At 40.8% G+C, this 27,991-nt stretch overlaps 1 protein-coding gene and 1 long non-coding RNA gene across 9 annotated transcripts in view; one reads left to right on the top strand and one right to left on the bottom strand.

Moving 5' to 3' along the window:
- RGS6 (regulator of G protein signaling 6) overlaps positions 1-27,991 on the top strand; it is a 266,585-nt gene that overhangs the window by 171,499 nt on the left and 67,095 nt on the right. For all 8 annotated transcript variants that reach the window (XM_064658242.1, XM_064658239.1, XM_064658243.1 and 5 more), the window contains 5 exons: positions 17,652-17,702; positions 19,110-19,216; positions 21,501-21,552; positions 23,987-24,051; positions 26,979-27,055. In XM_064658242.1, coding sequence (XP_064514312.1) covers positions 17,652-17,702; positions 19,110-19,216; positions 21,501-21,552; positions 23,987-24,051; positions 26,979-27,055 — 352 coding nt within the window. The remainder of the gene's footprint in view (positions 1-17,651; positions 17,703-19,109; positions 19,217-21,500; positions 21,553-23,986; positions 24,052-26,978; positions 27,056-27,991) is intronic.
- Positions 4,058-5,189, bottom strand: LOC135415848 (uncharacterized). Its single transcript, XR_010431299.1, has 2 exons — positions 4,997-5,189; positions 4,058-4,575 (listed from the first exon to the last, which is right to left on the bottom strand). It is a non-coding gene; the product is annotated as an uncharacterized LOC135415848 (long non-coding RNA).

Below are 27,991 nucleotides of genomic sequence, written 5' to 3'. Positions count from 1 at the left end.
AAAAACTTACTGTCACCCTTCAAAAAGTAGTAATATGCTCAAAAGTTGGTTTTTGTTTCTGGTCTGACTTTGTCCAGAGAACATTCTGGTATTATAGTTGACAATGAAGATATATTTTTCTCCCCAAAAAGATACTTAGTTACTGCAGTGAAATAGCCACTTTCTGTTTATGTTTTTAATAAATTGTGCCCCTGAAAGCATGTCTGACTTCAAAGCACTTTTCCCAGGCCTTTAATTCTTCTTGTGCTTCTCCCTTTGACCCTTACCCAAGTTTTTAACAACCTTTTTGAACAGTGAGAACCAGAATTGCCCGAAGTTGTCATTAATTGCTGTGCTAGTGCCAAGTCCAAGCGTAATGTAACCTCTCTGATCCCGCTCCACAACCACCTTACGCCTCTGAGGTGGAGCACCACACTGACTACTCATGGTACCCATTTGCCTAATGGGGGTAAATTTCTAACATGAAGATGCCTATCAAGAAAGGGTATGGTAAGCACTCTGTTACTTTTGTTCTTATCCATGATACATAAGCAAATTAATGAGTTTCTGCTTTTTAAGTAGTATCATAGAATCATAGAATATATTGTCAAAAGCTTTACTGAAATCAGCTGGCTGCCATTGATCAACTAGGTGGGTTACCTTGTCATAGAAGTGAATCATTGCTGTTCACAAGCAAAGATCAAGGAGTGCATCTTTCCTAGTCAGCTCCCTTAGTACCATGAAGTTATCATCCAGGTGTTTTAGGAGTCTTCTGGACCTGCTTGTACCAGCTGTGGGGTATTCCTATAGTATGTTAGCATATCTGAGCACCATCTCTGTCAATGACTTACTGCTCATTTGTTCCCTGTTCAGCCAATTAGGCTGAGGTGCTTGAGGCAGAAGGGTTACTGTAGCCAGCATTGCAGAGGGAGAGCATCCCCCTCACAGCTCCTCAATCCCCATGGCAGGGTTTAGAGCAGGTCAGCTGGGATCAGATATGAAGCCTTGAGCTCACACCTCTCTGCACAGGGGGAAGCCCTCTGGCAGCCTTGACAACCTCCTCAAAGCTCACAGATGAAACTCTGCTTCATCATTTCATAATGCTACTCTCCCCTCCCCATTCCTGGCAAATTTGTCAGGGTTGTGACAAGAAAGTTGGGGAATAATGGGGAAATCAGAACAGTATCTAATGCAATGAGAGGAATAAAGCTCAAGAGCGTACCTCTTGCAGCCTCTCTACTGTAGTCAATCAGTGTGTTTCTGGAGCCCTGTGCAAGTTAGATTTGAGCATAACTTCTAATTAGGTATCTGGGTCATGTTTGACATGCTCTTGGTTCAGCATTGACGTTTCTGCGCTCCTACTTAGCTCTAAATTTGCCAGCTGTTTTCCTTAAATAATTCCACTTTCCACTAAAGGATTGTGCATCTTATGTAATTACACCCACAGTAGTGTGAGGGCAGTCATAGGGACACAGAGGTAGAAATAGCTCAGTGTTTTACACCAGCCTTGGCATTCCTTAATTGAATCATTAAAATTTGGATTCCCACCTCTGCTCTGACAAGGTTCTTTAGCTCTGCTGAGCTCTCATTCATAACATCTAGACTGTGTCAATTTAGGAACAGCTCTGGAAACAGCTGTCCTCTGTGCCACTGAGTCCTCTAGTCCTTGCCTGTCAACTGTTTAATCCAGAAATGTCAAGATTAAATTCCCTTTCATTACTTCTCTTCAGTAGTCAAAGGATTTCTTACCAGTTTGGATAGATTCAGGAATGAGATGCATGAGTTTTCTTCAAAATAGTCTCAGGCTATGTAGCATTTTCTGAAACCAGGGATCACATTATGCAAGCTGAAATAGTAGCAGCACTATAGAAGCAGATTGTGAGAGCACTGGAAAAGTCTCTCTGGGGTGTAGGAAAAAAACTTTGCATGTGCAGTATCATGCTGGAGGTTTGTCAGTCTGAGACTACTGTTGTTAAAGTAGGGTTCATTCCATTAGGGTCCATGCTGTTGAAATAGAGATCTTAAAAAAAGATGTTTTGTCACCACCCACTCCTCTTTCCTGGGATTCCTGGGTAGTCTCTTCATAGAAAAGGCAATGCCCATTTTAAGGACAGTTTATTTGAGATTTGCATCTGTGTATTGCAGTACATTTTTACTAGCACATTTTTTAAAATACTTATCTTTTAAAATGAAGAAATCCTGATGCTCCTCCTCCTGGCTCCCCCTTTAGTCTCTCTCACTGTTGGCAGATTCTACACAGCCTCACCCACTGTGGTTTGCTTCAAGCCCACAATAATTTCATTCCGCACTTAGTACCAGTAACTATCAGCACCTTCTGATGTTCTCCTTCTCTCCCCAGCTTCGCACTTTCCTCTCTCCACTTATGCTTGGGGCAGCCTCTCACAGCCTGCATACCAGGTACATTGATGATTATTAAAGGGGTGCTTTCAGAAAGCTTTTGCATATTTCAAGTGCCTTTCATTTTTCCGGAATTAAAGCCCATATTAACCACCCTTACACAGCAATGAAGAAGTTAAGACAGGTTAAACACAAGCAGCTGAGCTCTTTGCCTGTGGTTTCCTATGGGCTTTGTGTCTTCCATTGCTAAACTGTGCAATCTGACTGGTGGAGCATTCAGGTTAACATGTAGATGTTTCAAGCAGTCCTTTGCTCCTGACTAATGCAGCAAGTGACAGTGGGACTAGATGAACAGTGTAGGTCACTTTCAAATGAAATATTCCGTTGTATTCTAATCAAGTAACCATCCCAGCTAGTTAGTTGAAAAGGCTGGCTAAGAACATGCTTTTGTACTTCTAGTGCCAGGGAGAACCAACTGCTTTGTCCAGGAAGATCCTGCACTGTTTACCTTTAGCACCCAGGACATCTCACCCTTACTGTCAAGGCATGCTTGGTTTTTATCTTTCTCTGCAGTTCAAGGAAGTGATTCACCCTTCCTTATCCCATCACATCCCACCTGAACATGCTCAGCTTGTTACTATCCTTGTTTGCCTTTGACATCACTCCTGTTTTCTCTTATTTTCTCTGGGCTGTGCTTAAATCATGCAAATGGCTTTAGCCTTTTCTGCTTGTTTAGGATCATGCTGAATGGTGGCATTTCGATGCAAGACTTGTGTGTTTGGTTTTTAGATTTTGGATTTATAGATATAGCTGGAATGTAAAAAAAAAAATCAAAAATCCACCAAGTGTGTGGTTTACAGTTAATCAAATCCTACAGAGCAATTTGTCCGTTTAATGTTGCATTATTTAGTACTTTCATGAAAGAAGTGATACAGTTACCCTTAAAGGACAGTTTTAATATATATCATTGGTCATTTTAGAAGAAATCTTTGTAGTACTGGAATTGACTGATCTGAAATACATAGCTCTTTATTTTACTGTGTATGAATTAAAATGTATGCACGTTGTAGATGGGGTTTTTTTTAAATACATAAGTGTACATATGAAACCATAACTAAAGAAAACATATGTCCAGATTTTCCCAGAAATCTTAATCTGATTTATAAAATTCTGACTGCTGAATTGTAAAGCAAAAGGAAATAACCTGATGAGTTATAGAATTTATTCTAGGCCTGTATGCCAGCTCAAGAAAGAGATGAATGTTTGAAACCAAGTGCAGGGTCTTCCAATATCTGTGTGGCTAAGTGAAACACTTGAAGCACCTTTGAAAAAGTAAGCCTGGCATTAAAAAATGTCTCAAACTATCATGTCCATACATCTTGTTGAAAGCAGGTTGGATGTAGGCTCCTGAGGGCCTTTCAGTTTTGAAAACAGAACAAAGGACTCTAAGTAAGTTTTGAAACTTGTGGCCAGCTTTTTTTTTTTTTTTTTTTTAATACAGAAAGGTTGTCTGTAGGACACTTTTTTGTCGTGTTGGTATTTTGTCTGGGGTTGACATCCTTTGCAGTCAAAAGATGTAACAAATCTGTCTAGGGGTAATTCTCAAAAGCATACATGGTTATTAGCCTGCCATGGCCAAGTTACAATCAGAGGGAAATGTCCATGTCTTTGTGTATTCAAGGAGGCAAAGGGCTGCAAACAACTAGAGAGAGGAAATGGAGAAGCAGGCAATGAGGTGTATTTGTCCTGCTCTCAGAATTACTATGTTAGAATACGAAATAACAGACAACATACAAATACCCAATAATTTAGTTTCATAAAAGGGAGTGTTCTAAACCAGCATAAACATATAATTACTTCAAAATAGGTTTAAGATAAAAATGCGCATGCAATAACCAGATGATAAAATTGCAGAGATTTTAATGGGGAAAAAAAAGATCTGAGTGTGTTTCTCATAAATGCAGGGTCCTGGGGTGAAAGTGCAAAATAAGCAGAAGATAAATAAGGCATTTCCCTGCTCAGCCTTTGCACACCTGTTCTCAGATATAACCTGATGGTGTGGCCTGTTGTATTTTACCATTATATTATAATTCTGTGTCTTGATTGCCTGGTGCCTTTTCTTCTTGCTTCTTTTGGTAACCTCTGAGTGACTTCAGTGGAGACGGCATCCCTCTGTCTCCGGGGCCGTGGAGAGGACACTGCTCCTTTCCGCCTGGGGTCTGTGCTCGCTGTTCTTACCTGCAAAATCAGTTACATTTTAAGAAGATGAGCGGCACCTAAACAAGAGTTGCGCGCCCCATCTGGTTTTCCAGGGGCCTCACCTCGCACTGCAGTCCCCGGTGCGCCGGCGGCGGGCGGGTTTCGGAGCAGGTACTTGAGCGCGGGGCACACGCCCGTCCGCGGCCCCGACCCTGGCGCTGCCTCCCATTCCGTGAGCAACACTACCACCTCCCGGCCGCCTGCCCGCCCTCCCCTGCCGCTGCCCGGCCCCGCGGGCTGCATCAGAGAGCGATGCGGGGAGAGCTCAGCCTCCCGGCTGCCTCCCGGAAGCTTGGGGCAAGGAGGAGGGAGGATGGACAAAAGGTGAAACGAGGGAAGGAGCGATATGCATTTTAAATGAGAATGTGATCTGAAAGTATTGGAAGAATGTTTGTAATACCAGGAAAGATTTGTTTTCATTGTAATTAGCGTTGATTTTGCCATAAAATCCAGGTGGTGCGGTCCGGGTTCTGTAGTCGGTGCCGGGAACTTTCTAAATTAGGTTTCTAGCAGATGTGCTCACACCTGTACACCAGCCTTTGCTTTCCGTCGCTGTTCTTTGAGGCGGAGCTGTCGCTGTGTCAACCGTGTCAGCCAGCTCACTGCACCACCGGTGCCGTCAGTGCTCGCCCAGCGCCTGCTGGTGGGGCCCCCAGAACATTGCAACATAAACCTGAACGGCTGTTCAAGGCAAACACGCGAGTCTTGTGAGCCCCAGTGACATGTATTTACTTTTATTTTATTTTTAATTTTAATATTTACGGGAAGGGTTTTTTTTAGCGTATTTACATTTTTCTAGTTTCTACAGTTACTTGTGAAACTATTCTCTGAAGATATTTTAAGACCCCTCTCCCAGAACTTCTGATGAATTAAAATGCTTACCAAGACCGTACAGAACACAGTGTTGCTGGCTTGAAAAAAACTTTTTGCTTTACATAGAGAAGATTTTAATTTTACCTATTTGGAAACTAAAGGCAGCAGAATGTGTTTTAATGCATTACAAGGCTGTGTTTTGCAAATCTGCTCAGGCAAACTGTTTCTGCTGAGAAATGCTGTAAGGTCTGAGGTTGTTCCTGCCCCACTCACCAGGACATAGCTGAATTCAGAGCGCACAAAATATCTGATATATATAACTGATGTGTCCAGTGGTATATTTCTAGAGAGCAAAACCAGACTGGGTTTATCAAGAGTCAGCAGAGATAGTCAACAACTTACTCTTGTGACTTGTGAGATTTCCAGAAAGAAGTGAGTGAAACTGCTGAGTCTCAGACCGAGGTTGTTGGATGGAACTAGGCAAGCAGCAGCACTGTCTGGTTTCTTTCATTGCTGCCAGGTGTTGCACCACGAAGCTCTCTGAAACAAAAGAGCTGCTTTGGAGCAACCCATCAACTTTTCCAAGTCCAAACCTATACTTACATTGAAGGAAGTTAAATAAAATGTTGCTTTTCTAATTCTTGGAGGAAAAAAAAAACAGAGAAAGAAAGAAAGGAAAATATTTTATTATATTCCCTCTATCTTATTTTGAAAACAAAAGTCCTTTCTAAAATTCATAGACAGATATTTTGCAGTTCTAAGCTACTTGGTGTTTTGACATTAGATTCAATTATTTAAACTGAATTGTACTACTTCAGTGCAGCTTTCGGCTTTGCAAAATGCTTCTTGTTTTCATAGGTTATTTGGTAAAATAAACTTGAAGGATTTACAAACAGGAATTGCAATTTTAAAATATAGGTTTTTAAGAGATGATGATTGTTATTTTTACAACTTCTATTATAGTGCGCATCTCTGTGAAACCAATCAAATGTAAGGAAGAATAAATAATTTACCTATTTTGAACTTGTTAATTATGACTAACAGATTTGTGCTTGTTGATTGTTTCAGTGTTGTCATTAAATTCTTCTACACATTTAAAATTCCCACTGTTACATATCTCTGCCCAAATTTGAAATGCAGGAACAAGCTGTTGCCAGCAAAATCAGTTGCTCCTTGCCAGTATAAGTACCTTTAACATATGGCTTAAGGAGCCCTGTTTAAAACACGGCCTCTAGTGTTAGTGCCAATGTCTCTATGTTTTGCATGGCACTAAGTAAATTGTCAACAATTGCTATATGGTTGAAATTCGTCTGGCATTACCCTTCACTAAAAGAAATTATATGTGCAACCTTAATCCTGCTGGAGAACTGTCCCTGATTGACTGCTGCACCAGTATAGAGCTCTAGTGAAGCCAACTGCACTCCAGGGCAAGCCAGCATTATAAATGATTGAAAGACCTAGCAGGGGAAGGGGTGTGAAAGCTGTACAATATTGAGTATTTCATTTTAAGGACAATGAACTCCTGGAGGGAAAAAAGCTGCAGATGTTGGGTCATTTAATTTTCCAGGTAATGTGACTATTACTGAATCACTGCAAACACTGTGTGTGGTTCTCAACTTCTCCTGAAGAGTAAGGGGAAAAAAGTGTCAGGGTATGTCAGGGTGAAGTTGGTTTCTTAGAGAATTTGGTGATGCTAACTATCCTTATCTGTATTAGAGATCACAGACAATAATGTTGCTGCAATTAATGTGGAAGTGTGTGATCTTGGGAAAGAGAGATCTGTTATGGCGAGAGCTCTTTAGGAGGTTTAAAAATTGACTTCTGCTAACAGAATTACTGTGGAAAATGGTAGGAATCCCGTGTAAGTAAGGACTACAATGCCAGATCTCCTAGTAAGTAAATATTGTGCCAAAATCATTAAAATGCTGCAGCTTTCAGATCACTTTGCTGTCTTGCACAACTCAGTGACATTTACACCTTTGCAGGGAAACTGTTGTAACACTGATGAGGAAAAGGAGGATCTTGATTGTGACAGACTTTGAAACTCAGTTTGTGAATGAGGACGTGATGTGAAGTGACCTGATAGTCGCATGCTGAAGTACACCAGTCACCTTCTACATTTTATCAATTTTCTTGTTTCCTGGAGAAGAAAATTTGCTATTAAAAGTATTAATATGTGATTAAAATTACAGAAATACTGCCTTTGATTTAAAGGCTGTGCACATGAATTGAATAGCAGTAAAAATGTTTCAGCACTAACAAGATCTGACACAGGAATCTTCAAAAGCCCCAATTCCAGCAGTGCTCAGAGTTGCTTCCTTTGCTGTTTTGTTGCCAAATCATTTTGACAATGTGAGGAACAGTGCCTAAACACTACTATATGGCAGGGAGCCAAACTGCTGAGCTATGTCAGCCACTTCAGTAGTCTGAGTAATGCAAAGGCAGAGCACCCTGAAAAGCAACTGTAAATTTATGATCGATAGTTGGTGTAAAGGTGCATCTCAAGACATCCTGAGTTCTTAGTGATTTGTAAAAGGTGGTAATTTGTGATGCTACTACAAAATGCTGTTACTACTGCTGCTGGGTACTGCAAGGTGCCATTTTTCTGCCTCTTGTATACCTCTATAACGTCTTGCAAGGCGACATGCTTATCTTCTGTGGGTGTTATAGGAGGAAAAGGTATGGGTTTGAATGACGCAAAGCATGGAACTGCCAATTTCTTTTTGGGTTTTTTTTCAGTTTCCTCCCATACTTATAGTAACAGCAGTTTGATCTGAGTTGTATTTGAGGAGAGAATAAGATTTGGGCACAGGTCACACAGTGTGTCTCTAATTTAGAGCATGCCGAATTCTAGCCAAGCAAAACACCAGCAGGGGGGATTGCACTAGGGTTATAGTATATTCTGGGTTCTGGAGGGCATGTGCGTTTGGGTTTATCAGCACGTTTTTTGATGTCAGGTCTGTCTCTAGATAGCACAGACATGATGGCAGCTCATGGTTTTCCAAGGCAGATTATAAATATTTAGCACAAGTAAATCAGTGTGGCTGCCCCTGTGACCAAGCTGCTGCTTGGTATCTCTCGGTGTGAGCAAATGCCAGTGTGTAAGCAGTCAAAGGCACTAAGTGTCGGGTGTGAGGGCTGGAACGATGTGACACAGCTCTGTTGAAGTGTAGTGAGAACAACGCTGAGGCTGGCGTAGCACCAAATGCTTTATAGCAGTGCAGGTCAACTGGAAAAAGACCTTTTGCTGGTATCGCTTTTTTTCCAGTTGAGGACCTGGTTTAAGCTGTCCTGGCAGACCTCTTTTACTGGGATTAACTGTGCATCCATTAAGAGGTTTGCTAACTCAGCCTTACTAATACCACTGTGTAGAGCAATCAGTTTAGATCCAGGGCTTTCAGATAGTGGCATCCTTCTGGTCCTCCGCACTGGCTACCTCTTTTAGGTGTTGGTGATGGGAGGGTATTGCAAGCCAGAAACCTGTCTTTGGGCATGTCTGCTGTTACTTTCTTTCTTGCCTTGTAAAGCTACCTGAACTATTTTCAGATGGGCAGCATTATAAGGAAATGAGTCTGGCTGTGGTATCTCTGAGATCTTAAGATCCAATTTATCTTTGTTACCTGGGTGAATTAGCCCACGCAGAACTCTTGCGCTCTCATGTCATTCATTGATTCCTGCCTAGTGAAAATCTCCTTCTACAGGTCTGCATTGTAGAGGGTACATGAGCTTTGGTAGCCTGGCCAATATGATGAAAAGGCAAAAGTCCATCTGAATAGCAGTTCAGAAGAAGGAGGTATTAATAGGGTGAAGGTACACAGGAATTTGGATTTTGCAATTCTAAATCTCCATCTTTCAAATTTCTTATCTGTTTATATTTAAAATGCAGACAGGAGAGATTGTATGTGTGTGTGTTAAATGTAAAATGCATATTGGAGACAAAGATCAAATTTACACTGCAGTGCTGGTGGTTAAATTACAAATTTGCTGGCCATTACTTTGTAGGTGATTTCAAAGTGTATGAGCACTTGGTTGCTAAAAATTCTGATTCCGTTCTTAGAGCACACAAGCAGCTCTGTGACTGTGGTTTGTTGCCCTTTGCCTGGTCCCGTTCCCTGAGCTGACTCCCTCAGCTGCTGATCTTCTCTCCCCACCGTGACTACAGGGGCCTTTGGCATTTTCTGTCTCCTTGGAAGATCGTCTTCTGTCAGTCTCCCAACACCTCAAATGTCTATCAACACCTTGCAGGGCAGCCACGAGTCTGGGTCATGACTTCCTGTTGTAAGAGAATTTATTACTAGACTTGGTGTTAATTTTGCTTCAGGAACTACAACATGCACAAGCCGAACATCGGAGTTGTTAATTTTAATTGACTTCAGATAAATCTGTGATCAAATTATCATATGGGTTTGTTTACATGGATGCGGACACTCATATTTATAAATACCTCACACTGTTGTCTGGAAAAGGCAGAGGATCAGAGATTTTGAAACTATTAAATTTACATATATTCCATCCATGTTGTTGTTTTATCAGCCTGAAATGTCCACAGGCAACTTAGCTCCATATGCTCTTTTCCACATTCCCACCAAGCACCATTCTTACTTCACACAAAGTAATAAGTTTTCAATTTTTTTTTTTATAAGAAAGATAAATTGTAAATTCAAGCTCTCAAAAGTTACAATGAACAAAAGACTCCTCAGAAAGTTTGGCTTCTTTGATCAAAAAGGGGTAACACTCCTGCTGCTAATGGTTGTTAATAATTCACAAACAAGATTTAAAGTGAGAATAACATAAAGGAAAACTGCTATTGCTAGAAGCTCTGAGCTGTTGTAGCTTTGATGATGCTCCTTAAGCTGTTGTAGCTTTGATGATGCTCCTTGCTGACACTGAGTGGTGCAATTACCACATGCTGGAGGAGAGCTGCAATTACCACATTTTCTGAATCAACTGCTGAGATATTTTTTTAGTTGGCATTCGTATTTATTTATGTACTCATTGTACGTAAATTTTAAAAAGTGCTTCCCCAATACTTGTAACAGAATACCAGAGAGAGACATAGATATTTCTTTCTTTTTTTTCCCTACCATAAAAATAATCCCTACTGTGAGCAGTAGTCTGTACTTCCAACCTAGCTGAAATCACGGTGGGAGTCAGTGGGGAGCTCTGTGTAAGAAAAATTGTAGCATGGAGTGCTGGGGGCCTTGAGAAATTTTGTATGAAATTGTTTTGCCCTTTATCATGGGTGGTGTTCATTTGTTTATTTTTGCAAGCACAGTGCTAAAAGTGGGGATAATTAACCTTTCTGCTGTGGATTTACCAAGGACTCAGAGCTGTTTGGGGAAGGACTCAAATACATTATTTTCATTAAATAGTGTGATTGCTGTGATTGGCAGCACAAAAAGCAGCTTAAGTCTCTTCTCATACACCTATGAATGTATTCTTATGTCATTTCAGCTGCTTGTGATTTTTTTTCTCCTGTCTTGCTTTTCTGATAGATATATTTAAAGATTGCTCTGAGTTCGGGAGCAAATTGTTTGGAAAATTTGGTGCTAAAATGAGTTCATCTATTTTCAAGAATGAAGTGACAGGACATATTTTCACCCCTTCATCAAAAGACTGTCGGGACCCTGAGTTTGGAGATGATTGACAACAGAGACCAGGCACGTGGCTTGTTTGCCCGTGGAATGTGTCATGGCATGTATAGTAAAGGTCTAAAAGGGAGCTGAACAATTCAAATTTTCAGGTTTTGTTTTGGGAAAAAAAACAAACAAGAAAACAAAAAAACCCCGACCTCAGTCAGACCACAAAAAAACCCTCACCTGCCATGAAAAAGTATTTACTACTTTGTTTAAAATCATTAAAATATGTTCAGAAAATATTAGAGTTACAGTAACACTGGAAAAAGACAGGAAATAATCAAGCAATCTTATGTCTCCTTCTGTAGACATGTATATATGACAAATTCTTTTATGTTATGATTGGATGATATTTTTAAATTTTTTAAGACCTTGCTTTCTTCAGTGTTAGTATTTGTCCCTGCCGTGTAAGGCTGTGAGCAATCTGAGATCCAAAGTATTCCACCTCATCAGCTGTAGTTACTGGATGGCATCCAGAGATCAGGCCTTAGCTTACCCAATACCATGAGAAAGGACAAACTTTAGTCCTTGGTCTCCAATGCCACAGCTGGCCACACGAGATGTCCCATGTCAAATCCCTGTGGAGTTCCACGTGTCAGCGCTTGTCAGCTCTGTCAGGACACAGAAAAAAAAAAAGGCAGTTGTCTTATCAGGCCTAAAAAGAAATGTAAAAATGCACACATTTGCTGAAGTCTCAGAAATATTCTTCTATTTTTTGTTTGTATACATATGCATGTGTACAGGTGTAGGCCTTGTCAGGGACATGCTTAGTCCATTGGATGACAAGCAGATCCAGTGTTTCTGGCTCCTTTGCTCAGAGACAGAGGTACAGTCTCCGCTCCGGGCAGCATATCTTCAGAAATTGCTGGAGGAGGGTATGTTGTTCTGTCTGCCTTTGCCGTTTCACACAGCATGCGGAAGATGCATTTTCTGGAAGAGGTAGAACAACATGGGTTGAATAGACAAGATACCAAATACAGTGGTGGTGACTCACCTCATCAGCTGCATCTTGCCAATGGCCTCACACCTTGTGAACTTCATTTAATTTATCTTTCAGTGGCTGACCACTCATTTGTCATGTCGACAGGCAATGGCCACCTTAGAACACTAGCTACTGTTATGGAGTCACTGAGACTGAAGATAAAATGGAGAAAACAGCAAGAAATATAAAACTGCTAGTCTGTCTCTAAACACATAGCTGGATAAATGATCATTGTGAATCTGTTTGTGCATGAAAATACAGCTATTCTGTTGGTATGAAGCAACTTGATCTACTTCAGCTTCAAAGAAGAGCATAAGTCAAAAAGATATGTTTCATTATATGTGAGAAGGAAATAGATATTCATAGGCTATTGACTATCCTTGAACTGAGCATTCTGACTCAGAGGAAATGTAGATGTATAGCGAGGAGCACAGAGAAGATGGAAGCCATTCCTCTAACTGGATCCAGCAATACTTCCTATTATGAAAACACACTCAACTATTTGTTATCAGAAGATTTCAGATGCCCTGTTACTGTATAATGGAAACATGTCAGAGTCAAGGGTTTCCCTTGGGTGTCCTCTGAAAGAGTTTGAGAAATGTGAAATCTGAGAAACAGAAAATTTTTGGGGAGGGGGAAGGTGAGGACTGTCCACTGGGCTTTTAATCTACAGGAGAGGTTAAAATTATGTTTTCCGGAAAACTTGCAGACCAAGGTATTTGTATCTTGGTCTGACAGAGGAGTCTTGTAAAGGAATCACTCAAGTCTTCACCATGTCTTATAAGGATAAATCTGAATTTTCTCATTTGTTGAAGAGCATAAGTAGTATTTCTTAGTGGGCAAAAGTAGGTTTCAGTGGTAGAAACTTCCACAAGCAGAGGCAGAGCCAATGTGTAAGGGTAACCCTAAAAATTGGAGGTGTTATGGGAGATGACAGTAAAGAGTTTTCATTATGATTGAATATTAATTAGTGACATGGCTATTAATGATGACAGTAATTAACAGAGGAAGGAAAGACTTGTCATTGTCCCAAGGGTGAGTAATGAGTCTTGGCAGGTGATAAATAATGGTTCAGCAAACTCAGCAGAAAGATAATCTGTCTGCCTCAGGACAACTGGAGAACAGCTATAACATCTTCCAGGCTCTTGGCAATATTCAGGAATGACTTCATGTTTTTAACAGAGACAAATTAAAATTCCTGATCTTAAGTGCTGCTTATATTCTTGAGTGACTGATCACAGGAGTTGTGTTTGAATCGTACCTTCAGCTTACTTGCCCCTTTTAAACTCTTCTTAATGGGCAAGAAAGACTGGGGAACCAGCTTTCAGTGTTACTTGAATTTTATATTGTAGTTTGATGGAAATTGAATAGGTTCCTGAAAAGCAGCCTAGAGCTGGGGACATGGTCATTCTCTGTAAAAATGGAGTGGGACTTAATCCTGCATTAAGTATTCCTATACATCTGGAAAGGGATCATGGAAAATGTTCTTCACCTCCCTTGAGCAAATCAGTGTAACATTCCAAATGTTTTTCAGGTATCAGCTGTCAAATCACTTGGCAATACAATGCCTAAGAGATCACTACAAAGCTGTAACCTGAGACCAAAATCAGGAGAAATAGTGGCCTTTTTATTTGGGGGGATGAACTGAAAATCCAGGAAAGATTCCAGTTTCACTTGAATCAAGACAGTGTTTTGTGAGGTTTTGTTTCTAACAATACAGAAGCACTTCAGTTTGAGTCTTCTTGAATTAGTTTTCTAACCAGAACTGCTGTGTTCTGTCTTTAAAATAGTTTTGTTTTGTAAAAGGTGAAAGGGAACATTCATGTTTATTAAATAGAATACTTTATTAACAAACTTGTCAAAACAGCATTTGCTGGCTCTAAACACATTCCCCATATGTTATTCAGCTACCAGTGTTCACTAGATATGTTCTCAGTTAGCAGATAGTTTTGGACGCCTCATATGTATTTTTCTGAATAAATTTATTGTTCACAAAAAAATGACGTGACCTCAGGATGCATCTGGCAAGGTGGTTTCAGTAGAGACAAGGAAGTGCTGGCACCATTGCCAGAGGCATTGGTCGGATGTTCTGCAGTTCTGGTGACCCCAGTGCAAAGAAACAGATTTAAATTTGAAAAGTTGCTGAATGGTAAAGTAGAGGGGGAGACCATCTTGAGAGACATTACAAGAGTTCGGTTGGTTTAGTGAAATGGAGATAGGGAGACAAAAGTGTTAGCCCACTGTAGAAACATTCAGGAGAAACTGTCAAGGAAGAAGAATAATTCTTTTTCTTCAATGATAATGCAGGTATGATATAAAATGCATATAAATTGCACATTAACAAACTTAGGCTCTGAAGTTACAAGAACAGTTCAATCTGTAAAAAAAAAAAAATAAAAAAAAATCTTCCGGAATAACTTTCCAGATAATATAATGGCAACTGAAATTGCTCCTAGGCGGAGTTAGCAGGTGTGGAGAATGACCATATTGCTGAGAATACAAGCTTGTGAGGTTGGTCCTTTAGTGTCTGGTTCATTGATACCTTAAAGACAGATTGAGACAATGCCCAGCTGCTGCTTCTTGCTCACATCTGTTTGCCCAGTACTTAAATGAAATCAGATGCTTCCCTTATCACCAGGAGCTCTGCTGGTTGTCTGCAGGGAACAGATAGGTTGTTTCACTGCCTTGCGTGGGGGTTGGGGGAGGTCAGATCCATATCCTGCTTGCTGCTGAAGCCTGACTGAAGAGGGTTTACTGGTGCTCCTTGTAGTGTTGTCGGTCTACTTATATTGTCAGGGGAGCAGGAGCTGCTATCCCCTTCTGTTTGTGGTAGAGCCCATACTTTTTTGGGGGAATTTCACCTGTAGAGTTAGTCAGACCTGCAAATAATTGCAGGGACTTGGGACACTAGCAGTGCCTGTTGTCTCTCTTGTGGCACATTGTAATTGTGACTCCTTTATTGTATTTAAGGTTTGCTGAGGGCATAGGATAGTCTTGTCCACATCTGAGCTCAGAAGTGCTCCATGCAAATAAGTTCCTCTGGGATTTTAGTAAGCCTGAACTATAGCAAGTTTGCAGGCAACACGAAACTGTGAGGAGCTGTTGACTCCCTCAAAGGCAGGGAGGCTCTGCAGAGAGACCTCGACAAATTAGAGGACTGGGCAAACACCAACCATGTGAAGTTCAGCAACGGAAAGTGCCAGATTCTGCATCTGGGATGGGGCAACCCTGGATGTACATACAGAGGGGGGAATGAGGTTGATGGTCGATGGCAAGTTGAATATGAGTCAGCAGTGCCCTGGCAGCCAGGAGGGCCAACTGTGTCCAGGGGGGCCTCAGGCAAAGCATCGACAGCTGGTCGAGGGAGGGGATTGTCCCACTCTGCTCTGCACTGGGGCAGCCTCACCTTGAATATTGTGTGCAGTTTTGGGCACTACAATGTAAGGATACAAAACTCTTAGAGAGCGTCCACAGGAGGGCAGCAAAGATGGTGAAGGGCTTTGAGGGGAAGACATATGAGGAGCAGCTGAGGTCATGTGGTGTGTTCGTCCTTGAGAAGAAGAGACTGAGGGGACACTTCACTGCAGTTACAACTTTCTCCTGAGGAGAATCAGAGGGGCAGGCACTGATCTCTTCTCTATGGTGACCAGTGACAGGACCCGAGGGAAGGGCCTGAAGTTGTGTCAGGGAAAGTTTAAGTTGGATATTAGAAAAAGGTTCTTCACTCAGAGGGTGTTTGGGCACTGGAACAGGTTCCCCAGGGAAGTGTCACGGTGCCAAGCCTGCCACAGTTCAAGAACTGTTTGGACAATGTTCTCAGGCACATGATGTGACTCTTGGGGATGATCCTGTGCAGGACTAAGGATTGGACCTGAAGATCCTTGTGGGTCCCTTCCAGCTCAGCATATTCTGTGATTCTGTGATTCATATGGTTGGTCAGTTCTTTTTGTATGCTGTCTTCAACTGATACATCACAAAACATAGCACAGCTCATTAAGGAGGGTAAGATTGGAGGCTGCATGGGCTGTACTGTCCATACCCTGGTTTAGTTTGTGATCCCAAGCAACAATGGCAAAGAGCAACATCAGGACCTTAAACTTCAGAAGAACAAAATTCCAGCTGTTTAAAATATTAGTGGATGAGATCCCCTGGGAAACTGTCCTTAGGGACAGAGGAGCTGACCAGAGCTGTGACAACAGGCTGAGAGAGGTGGAACTGTTCAGCCTGGAGAAGGTTCCAAGGAGACCTTATTGCAGCGTTCCAGTACTTACGGTGGGGCTTATAAAAGAGAGGGAGAGCAACTTTTTACATGGGCAGATAGTGATAGGACAAGGGGTAATGGTAATTAGGACAAGGGGTAATGGTAATTAGGACTAGGTGTAAAGAATTTTTTTACAATGAAGGTGATGAGGCAGTGGAACAGGTTGCCCAGAGAAGTTGTGGGTTCCCCATCTATGGAAGTGTTCGGGCCAGGTTAGACAGGGCTTTGAGCAACCTGGTCTAGTGGGTGTCATCCCTGTCCATGGCAGGGGAATGTGAACTGGTTATTTTTACAGTGCTTCCAGTCCAGGCAAGTCTATGATTCTGTAGAATATTACTGAAGCTATTAGTCCACTGTATGTGAATGCAAATATTTCTCAGTAAATTGACTGTATGCTGAGAAGGGCTTGGTGTTATGTCTGCACCCAGACATGGCATCATTAGGTTGTGCTGCACACTGTTGTAACTTGGTATGGACTTGCTAAATTGCCTCCAAGTGTCTTTGCTGATTGCCTTTGATTTTGGACAACTCAAGTCAGCTGGCTTGTACAGACCATTATGTTTCATTTTAAGCTTAACTTTCTGAATATGTGATTTAACTAAATTTTGCTGCCCTGTCACATTGTATTTTGATAACAGGCCTTGGCTTCTACTGAACAGTGATAAGTTTTCCACTTGTATCATTTTCATGCAAGCAACAGAGAGGCTGCATACATGTAGAGGATTAATCCTAGAGAACTTGATGCTCTTTATAAGGTAGCAACAACTTTCATAATACTTGGTGGGCCCTGAAAACCTAATGAATTACCTGATGGACCCTAAAGACTCACTTCTCTGCTCCTGGCCACCAATCAGCTTGTGTGATCACTAGCAGGTGACAGTCCCTTGGTTACAGGCACTCTGAATACCACTTCCTTCTCCAAGACATTGCTTGTCTCTGGCATGAGCAAGACCCTCCTCTGTCTTTTTTTGAGTGATGTTTCAGTTTTGTATATTACATGTGTGAGGTACCAGTAAAAGCTCCTTCATCTCCTTTCTAACTAGTGCTTGCATAAATGTAACTGTATGCTGAGGTGAGAGAGAAGCAAATGGGAGACAAGTTACATGGAACCACTAGAGTAATATCTGACTTAATTTATGTTAAGTTTTCTATCACACAGAAAACTTCTTGGGACTTATTACATAACCATGTAATTGCAGTGTAGCACAAGAAGGAAAAACATTCTGCAGCCTCAGTGGAGATAAAAAAGAAAATGGAGTAAAGTTCACGTCAGTTCTGTTGTATCTATCTCAGTGTTATCTTTCTCTAGGCCTCTCAAACCCTGTGGTCTAGTTGTTTAATGCTTTCTTCTTTGTTTGTTAAGGTTCTGATATTGTGCAGTGGCTTATGAGGAACCTCAGCATTGAGGATACAGGTAAGGTGACCACAGCTGAGGAGGAGCAGGTACTCCATCTATATCGTGTGTGCTATTAGACAATAATTACTATTTTGTTGCAGTATGCAATACCAGTAAAACAACACAATTGATTTAAACATTGGAGGGAAGGAAGAGGGAAAGAGTTAGGACTCATTGTCTTAATGAAGTATACATTGCAGCACAGAGAAATATCATTGTAGGAGTTTTAGCTTGTCTGTGAAACTGTTGCTACCTAGGGAAGACTGATTGATTTTAAATTTGTTCGCAGAGTTAGAAAGGAAGTTGGTGTATGTGTGTGGTTAAGCAGGCAAATGCAGTAGCAGGTTTTCATGGTGAGAAGAAAGGGAGCCATGACTGGTGGGACATGCTGGCCAAGGATGACACAGACACCGTCATGGGATCAGGTGACAACCTCCAATTTATCGCAGCAGATAGGTAAATCAACAGATAGATAAATGGATAATGAGCCATAAAGAGTGATCGGTGTGTGGGCACAGTCCAAATAGTTCACTCTTCAGAGAAAACAAAATAATTTTGACACAGTTATGATCTATTGAGAAAAGAGAAAAAAAAGATCTGCAGATCCAGAAGTTTCTTTTTCTTTTCAGGAAAGGGAAAAAATCCAGAATGTCAGCTACCAGTTTTTTTGCTGCCTTACTGTCACCATGTGAAAGCAGAGATAGAGTGTTGTATCATCCAGCAGGACATCCCTATAAACACATCCCTTCTCATGAGTCCTGTCAGGTCCCAAATATGAATTTCAGCTGCAAACAATAGCTTTATTATCTACCTGGGGGTGCATGAGCAGCTGATGTGTATTTTTCAGTTCTGAGAAAGTTGATGCAGCTTTTGACAGCTGGCATTGGTTGAAAATCTGTGCAGCTATGCCTGTGTGCTGGTGAAGGTTGCCCTGGCAGCACTAAGAAATGTATTCTCCTTTGCCTCTGCACCAGTTTTTCTCTAACAAGTGGCAATGCTACAGTGTCAGGATGTGTCATTATGAATAAATATCCTGCTAATGACCTGATGTTGCAGGTGTTTGTTGGATTTGTTAGAGGCAAGTGAGGTTCACTGATGGAACAGGCTTCTTGTCAGCTGTCACCTGTGGTGGATAATGTGCTTTGAAATTAATTTCATGTTCTAGAGCTGAACTAGTGTGTGACATTTTGTGAACGCAAAACTAGCAAGTTAAACTTTTGAGTGGTGCTTCATCTGTGTTGTAAAGCTGAATTCTGCACTCCTGCTTTGCATGGTTTGGTTGGAAGTAGTAAGGATGGGGTGTGGGTGCAGAGAGGCACGTGGGCACCAGATTTCACAAGTCATCACCAGAGCTGCTGTTGAAAGCAGAGAAATGTGCAGTGCACGCCTTCCTGATACTTCCCTGCATTTTTCTCTCTTTCACAGGGGAAGCAATACACTTGGGAAGTCTCATTGCTGCACAAGGTTATGTCTTTCCAATCTCAGACCATGTCCTTACCCTGAAAGATGATGGGACGTTCTATCGTTTTCAGGTTGGTGAGCCCTCTGACTCCCTTGTGGCCCCTTCCACTGTCCCGGCGGTAATACAGCTGACACTGCCCACCCTTTATTCCTGAGCAACCACTAGGTCTATGAAGCCAGGGATTGCGGCTATCTTGGTAGACGCCTTAGGAAGTTATGAAGTCTTTTCAAAAAGATCTGCTTTAAAATCGCAAATTACACTCTACTACTTTCTTACCTACAGTTTTTACATAAATTAATGGGTATGTCCTGTGATTATTTTTGATACGTTATTTCAAGGCTGTTGTACTCAGATTTGAACTAAGCCAGGAGAAAGAAAATGTCTTTCAGGCTCTAACTCTGGCACAGAATTGAGTAGCCATTCTTCTGTGCAAAATGGAGGGCAAACTTAGGAGTTGGACATTCAAGCTTTGGCACAGCAGAAAATTCCAAGTTTTACCCTCTCTTGCTTGCAGATTGGTGTGGGAGGGGGCAAGCTTGAGACTTTGGCTCTTTACAAAGGATGTGTAACCTTGGCAGTCACCTAAACTGGGACATCTATATCCCTCAGTGTCCCTGTGCCTCCAGATCTGCTGAATTTTTAAAGCATCCTGTGCTTGAGTTCTATGCCCTGTCCAAAGTCTGCCACTGTCAGCTTCTTAGATAACTGAGTGCTTGTGCTGCAACAACTCCTTTTGGACAGATTGTATAACTTTAGAAGAAGCGGTAAGTCCAAACCTGGAGTCCTACTGCCTAATGCTGCTGTCTGAATTTGTGTTTTTCTGTTACATGATCTCAGCCAGATCCCCTGTCTTTCCTGTGACCTCTTTTCTGTTCACCCTGCTGTTCCTCCTTTACATTTTTCCCTCTTTTTTAGCTTTTATTTGAAAAGCTGGTTCTGCGCTTTGCATCTGATGTTGCTGCTGCTTGTTCTCACTGTCCTGCTAATCTGGTATTGTATTATCATATGTGACCAATATCATGGTGAACAAAGAAGCCCAGGAGATCACAGACCTCCTCTTATCTCACCCCACCTTCTGGTTACCACACATCATTCAGACACAAATTTTTCATTGCAATTCCTTTTCTTTTCTGAAAGTTCTGCTTTCCTGTCGTGTAAGGTGTGACAGAAGCAGGGGCAATACTGATTGCCCATTTAGCTGTATTTTTCTCTTTTTTAAAAGGATGACACTGTAAGAAGTTGTCCTGTGCAGCTCTTAGGAGCTACATTTCAATATAATATAATTTCCTTTTCTTGTTTTAAGTCTGTGTAAACCACATCATCAAACTGACTGCTTGTTGACTTTTTTCCTTATCTTTTCTTACAACTTTTGCATATTCCTTGCTTGTTGTCATTTCTTGCAACAGACCTCCTCAGATGTTTTCTGCAAAAATAACCTGATAGAATCACGTTTCCTTTCCACTACTCTCATCTTGCTACTTTTTACCTCAACATCAGTCTCTCCTTTAACAGTAGCTCTTCATATTCTGAAGTTCGTAAGATATATATAATTGAGGAGTATTAAACCCTGTATTATTTGAATAATCCGTGTTTTCTCACTGTACTTTGGTGCAAGGAATAGTCTATGTCTTAATGTCCTATGCCCATCTGTGGCCTTACATCAGTAGTGCAAAGCAGTGTTCTGTAATTTGTGTGATCACTGGGACATTATTTTTCATTTATGTTAAATCTGAAATACAGCCACATGCAGTAATATCTTGTAATTAATTGTAGCAACAGCAATATGCAGACCTGGATAGAAAACAAAAGCAGTAAGCTTAGCAGGACTTCTGCTTTTGGAATGACTCTAAATAGCTAAGTTTTGACCTCTGCCATCTGCTCTAATTAAAAAGTAAATTGTTTTGTAGTCTGCCAACCATACTGGTAACTGCTCCAAAAAAGCAAGTGCTATGTAGCATAAAGATAAGGCCATGAGGTTTGTCATGCTTTAAAAAAAATAAAAATTCAGGATGTGAATTTCTGGGGAAAGAGAAGGTTCTTAAGAATAGAGGATAAGAGGTCCACGTTCAAATGAGCTGGCAACACGGTCTAAAATTTTGTCAGGACACTGGACATTCTCCTCAAGAGATGCATGTATTACAACATCTCTGTTTACCTGCAGTGAGGAATGTTAAAAGTCATACCTTTCTGGAAAAGCATCCTCACTAATACGGAGATCTGTAGCAGTGTTTTCCCCTGAGGGCAGAGACTGGGTGGTTGATTTTGTGATTCTTCTTTTTGTACTTGTAATGTTTTTCTGCATTTGAATTGCTTTTCATCTCTTAAATTGCAAAAATGTCTATGTTTTTTCTTAGGCACCATACTTTTGGCCCTCAAATTGCTGGGAACCAGAAAACACAGATTATGGTGAGTATAATTATTTCATTGTAGAAAGTTAGTACAGAAAGTCTGTGATGGGAAAAAGTGTCCTTAAAATAATTACTGCTTGCCATCTAAACCCTTCATCCACATAGTTGTCAGATGGCAGCATTAGAGGCAGATATGTGCTCATCTCAAATACATGAATTGAAATCCTGGAGTGTCTCAAGCCCACGGAGCTGTAGCCATTGAACTCAGTGGGGCCAGAATTTTACCTGTCGTTACCTACCTTCATTCTCCCATAGCTCTGTTCATTTCAGCAGGATTTTTGGCAAGCAGAATACTGGTTCTTGGAAATCTTAAATAATACCAATACTGCTTTTGTGGGAGAATATACTGTAGCTGAATCTGATGTGTTGATCAATAAAATTTACTTCATCTGGGCACTTGTCTCACTGCTCAATAAACCAGTATATAATTATTGGCAACCTATAGTTAAAATAGTTAAAAGTTCTCTGATATATGACATCGGACTTATTTTTCCAAATTTTTTAAGATTAGCAGATGATAGGGTAAAAGAGAAGACTAAGCATGGTTTATGAGCTAATAAACTGCAACATGGTGTGTTAAGCATGTGAGTGCCTGCAGACAGTGATAATACATAAAGAAAATATGTCAGTGTTGTTATCTTTAGCTGTCTGCATGCAATATTGCTGTCTCTTCCAGAACTGCATTTCTTTCACAGTTAAATGATAAAATTAATTATTGTATCCTGGTGTGGCTTTGGAAGAGGAAGTGTATCCATGTGTGCACTCATAAAACAGAAGCTTCTGGAAGTCCTTCTTTTATCTCATTACCTAAGATTGGTTTAGAACGCCTCCCTGAATAATCAGTTTGGTTTTTTTCTTTCCTGGGTTATAATTAATCATCATTATGGATTCTGGAAATCGTTTGCTAGGGTGAAGAAGTAGTCTGCTATGGTGTGTGTCATAGGATAGTTCATTTGCAGTCCTCATCTGCAGGGAAGCTAGCAGAGACTTACGTGTTTATCCCAGTGAGGGAACTGCTTTGGAGAAAACATGATGCTGTTCAGTATATGCAAAATAATTTCCAGATTTTACAGTCATCACACATATATCGCTGTGTGAACTGTGCCAAATACGTATTCTGTAAATACCAGAATAACAATGTGAAAAGGGAAGTTTCTTTTTTTCCCTGCAATGTCAGATAAATAATTGGTTTTGCAGTCAGATTATTGTGCTGCAGTGGTATTGACTGGAGCAGTACACCCCAAAATAAAGCCCTATATGAGCTGACCCACAGCTGGACAAGCTTCAACTGCATTAGCTCTGAGCCCTGTAGTAACAGATTTGCATCTGTCCCAGAAACCTCTAACATATGCTTCTAATCAGACTTTGCATATCGGAGGTCTGTACAGATGGAGTCTTCACAGGAATTAATCCCAAACTAGCAGTGGACCCAAATAAAACTCAAATCCCAGCAGCACTTCATACTTTTTTTTATTTGCATGTGTCCACTTACAGGACAGGAACTAACCTGCTAATGGCAGGTCACTGCCTCGCATGAAACAATACTGTGCGACAACTGACTCTCACTTTATTTGGTGTCATAAAGGGCTTACAGCGAAAACTGCCCTTGAGATGTATAAATATAAATGAACTAGTTGGCTCTGGTTACCATGCATGATACTGGCTCATTGTATGAATGTTAAAATTATAGAAATAGCATAGAATAGAACTACATGAGTAGCGCTAGGACTCTTGTATAGTTCAGACCTAATTATATACCCAGGGTGTGCTGTGGACCTTGTGTTTCAGCCTGTGATGGAAATGGAGTGAATTTAGCAGATCCAGGTGAGGCTTTCCCAGAAGGCAACCTGGGACTGGTTTGGTCTTGTGCACTGGGCTCATCTTGACCCTCAAAATCCAAAACCACATGAGTTTCAGCAGCATCTCATCTGCCTACAGTGAAATGTGACAAGCCTTCTCTTAACTGTTTGAAATGTGTAGAATAAGTGGATGGAGCATATTAAAAAATGCCAGGATATACCTTTAGGGTCTGGCCCATATTTCTGTTTTCATTTTAATGTCCTTCATTCTTATTTTTATTTTTTCTTACAAAAGCAGAAAAGAAGTGCAGGCGTATTCCCAAAGTCCTGAGAGGAGCAGGTTGCTAATTCTGTGTCTTTTACCAGCCCCAGAAGCAACTGTGCCTCTTTTGGACATCTTGTTAGGTCCTGGCATCTGCTCTTAGCACTTTTAAATGAGATGTCCAAGATGTTTAGGGCCTCTGAGATTACTACTGGGTGATGTCAACTGCATGTTCAGCCCTCTCATTCCTTGATTCATGTTGCTTTCTGATGAAAATGAACAATCTGTGGACCGTTTTTTTCTTCTTTTTTTATAATATCTAGTACTAATAATCTGTCTGTAATTGTTTTCCATTCTGTTTCTCCCTTTAGCCATCTATCTTTGCAAACGGACCATGCAGAACAAAGCTAGGCTGGAGCTGGCGGATTATGAAGCCGTAGGTACACTGCTGCTAGAGTTTACAGCTGGGAGTTGCAGGGATGACTTTGCTTGCCAATTGAATGCTGCCATTTTGTGCCTTGGGGTCAACCTTTACTGTGTCTTTTTCTTAATTGACAGAATTGTGTGAAGGTTGATACGGAGACAACATCAGGAACATTATTGATGAACGTCCCTGGTTTTGCGGTGTATCAAATTAAAGCATCTGCTGTATAACCAGCTCTCCAGGATTGGGGCAAATTACACAGAAGTTTAGCTTGGTGTCCTGTTTCTGGTTAAGAAATGATGGTTTATATAGCAGATTTTAACACATGGAAATGGTGGATTTCCAGTTGCACCATTGGCCAGTTAAATTGTTCATGATCCATCTAGTTACAAAAGTCTTCAGATATTAGACTTGGAACAATATGCCACGTAAAAAGTATTACTCAAGTTTATTCAGAACGTGTTCTCTGATATGAAATTATTGTCGATAAAAATATCCCCAACCTAGGTGTCAGACTGTGCAGGGGTTGGGCAAAGAGGAGTGGGAAGATGGAGACAGGAGGGGCAGGGCTGTGTATTTCTTTGAATACCAGCAGTGTAACACTCTGAGCAGCTGAACTTTTATTTCTACCATATTGACTTTTTTCTGTTTACTAGCTCAACAATGTAACAGCTGAAATTCATATTTGGAGTTTTTCGTTGGAAGGTTTGTTTACAAAGCTGGTTCTAGTGGACTTCTGTGGTCATATTTCTTACAGTGAAAACATATAGCATATATTTTAAGGGTGGGCTTTTTCCGAAGAATAGAGTTTTTCCTTATGCCTTGCCTTCTACATTTTGGGACTTTTGTGAATGTGGAGAGATATACACATGCCATTTGGTTCTTTCAGTGCAGAGCATGCAAAAATTGCCACTTATCTAGTCCACTGTGGAAGTGGACTAGTTCCCAAGAGTTCTAATCTTGAACAGGCATAAAGGAAGGAATATAATAATCTGCATGCACTTACATGTCCTTTTGCTGAGTTTTCTCTTCTGCATATTACTGATTTCATTATTAAAATCATTAAAATTGCTCACATCCAACCAATTAACTGTAAGTGCTCTAAAGATCTATCAAAAGGCAACAAAAGGCTGTTCAGCAGCGCACATACTCCCACACACATGCAGCGAGGCTATGGCTAAGTACTTTTGCACATTGTTGCCTACTGAGAGTAGCAGTGCTCCAGTGATGGTAAATAATTAGATCTTGGCAGTCTCTCATTTTTCTTGTGAATATTGCATTGCACAATTAGAGATTACTTCTGCATTCAAACTTTGTTCTCTTAATTAGAGACATTCAGATAAGAATGGCACCGACTCTTCCTATTCATTATGGGAGCTGAAGCACATCCAGCAATGGAGATGTAAGCTAAGCACAAGTGAGAGAAACAAGCTTGCAGGAGTGAGAAGGAGCCCTGTACATTTAGTATACATTTTTGGAGATGCAGCATGAAAATGCATCTCCATAGGTATCAGCAATGACCTGGAGCTTTGAAAGAGAATCTCTACAAAGCATCTCAGAGGACATCTCATTTTTAGGTTCTGCTTGCAGCATTTACAGGCAACACCCAACCCCCATGTATACTAGGTAGAACAGGGGTCTCGATGATATGATTAAGCTTGTATAATTGCATTCAGTTTTGTTTATAATTGGTCAAACATAAGCATGATTCAAATATTGCTTCAATTGGTGATCTTTCATTGGTTTCAGCATATTTACTCCAGGGAGCTCACGTGAACAAAATTTAAAACAAAATTAAAAAAACCACCCACAAAAATTGGTGTTACAGATAATTACAAGTAGTTCTTCCTTGTAGCCACAGTTAAGGAAATCATAGTTCAGCAATCTATAAATCATTTACTTAACTGTTTTCCTCCATGTGTACAGACTGGAACTCTTACATGGCCTTTGTGGTAATAGGGCCAAGCTTTATGCCTTGTGTTATACAAGAATTTAAATAATAGGAAGAATTCTTTTCGTATTGAAATGCATGTGCCTAAGCAGTTCCTTGAAATAAAGGTGATAAGTATAAAAAGAACAGCAGTAGAACTACAAGTGTCCAATTTCAGTGTAAATTTGCAATAGTTAAACCAACTGTAATGGAGAAGAGTGTCAAGTTAATGGTTTCACAGGCCTCCTTGTTGGGGCGGGTGTGGATATGTGAACTTGGGGTGCCATTTAAGCCTGAAATTCTGGCCATGCCCCGAGTTTAACCTTGAACTGTGATGAAGTCACATCCACATCCAAATGTTCAGATCACTACACTTTCTGTAATGGGTCTGGACCAGAGCTCTTACCTCAGATGTAAAACAAGACTGCATGTGGATCCAGTCTTTGCAGTAACTGTTCAGACAAACAAGCTGTTTCCTTTTGTGAATCATGCTGGCAGTCTCCAGCCTTCAGTGCTGTGCAGCTATGTAATGCTCTCAGCGGTGACCAGGACTGAGCAAAGCAAGGGATGCTCTGGCTTTGCACCTTAGCAAAAGCCTGAAGAGAAGGGAGCAGTGGGATGAGGAAGGGAAAGTGAGGATGAGAGGGAAATGTGCAGGTGGCAGCCATCTGGTTTTAGAAATGAAAAGTTGTCAGCTTCACAAAGCTGCTCAGTGTTATCTTTTGGGAACAAGTCCATTTTTTTCATAGTAGAGCTCAAACTGTCTTCATCACACTCCATTACTTATCCCTGACAGGGTCCTTTGGGCTGCAGCCTGAAAAGATGTGTTACAGCCTTGCTTTGCCTGCAAGATAGCTGACCTGAAACCAACACTGACTTCCATGTCTTGAGTGTTACAGCTTAAAAAAAAAAAAAGAATAAAATAAATACCCAGCATGCTAACTGTGCTCTCAAGTAATTGTTGTAATTACAGAGATTTGTTGTTCTTACTATTTTCATCTTTTGTCAGGAAAACTTAGCAAGACTTCAGAGAGCATTTGCAAGAAAGTGGGAATTCATCTTCATGCAAGCAGAGGCCCAAGTGAAGTGAGTAATCCCAGAGCACTGAACTGCACCAGTATTTAAAGCTGTGAAGGGAAGGGGATTCTGTACAAATAAAATTTCTTTGTCAAAATCTTTACTGTGACTAAGCTCAGAAGTTGGTGAATTTTAATCACTGGCAGACCAGAAAGAGTAGAGAGCCAATTCTGAAGGTCTGTGCCAGAATCTGAAATGTGGTTTAATTATCTGTACATGGAAATGTTGGTCAGGAGCTCCAGAGCCTGGATTCATCATGGGAGCTTGGGCTATTCATGTGCCCACTCTGCTTCTACATTTGTGTAGTATTTTCGTTTTGTATAAATGGAAAGAACAGAATTTTGTCATCTGTCTGTGTTACTCTATGCTTGTAGAGTATTTCTGAGTAAAAAATTACTGTCACTTCAGCATGATTATAAGGGTTATATTTACAGCAGACTGAATTTGATTTCCTCATTTACAGTAATCCCTAGTTGACTCTGTTGTATCTTTACTCTGTAGTTCAACTCATGCTACTAAATTAGCACAGAGAATTGGGTACCACTTACATGAAATCTACTCATATTTAGTATTTGGGTTTTTCCTATCCTCTGCTCATAATTGAAATCTACTTTTCTTCTCATCTTCCCTTATGGAAGCAGTTTGAAGCCTCTTAATATTTTGAGCATATATTCATTATTGCTGGAAAATGGGTATGGTCCAGGGTTTGTCTACTAGTGTCAACAAACTAGTATCTAAAACTCCTAAGTGTCCATTTTGTGCAGGTAGTTGTCACCTATAAAATAGAAGGGCTGGTGAAGATGGCACATAAGAACACCAGTACTGATACTCTGTACCACTAGAAGGAACTTGCACTTTCAGCATTAGATGCTAAAAAGTTAAGGAATATAATTTCTTGAGGGTGTGGCTTGAGATATACATCTCTGTCTTGATTAAACCTTTGGA

This window comes from Pseudopipra pipra, chromosome 6, assembly GCF_036250125.1.
Source record: "Pseudopipra pipra isolate bDixPip1 chromosome 6, bDixPip1.hap1, whole genome shotgun sequence".
Classification (NCBI taxonomy): domain Eukaryota; kingdom Metazoa; phylum Chordata; class Aves; order Passeriformes; family Pipridae; genus Pseudopipra; species Pseudopipra pipra.
This window is presented reverse-complemented; position numbering and strand designations above follow the sequence as displayed.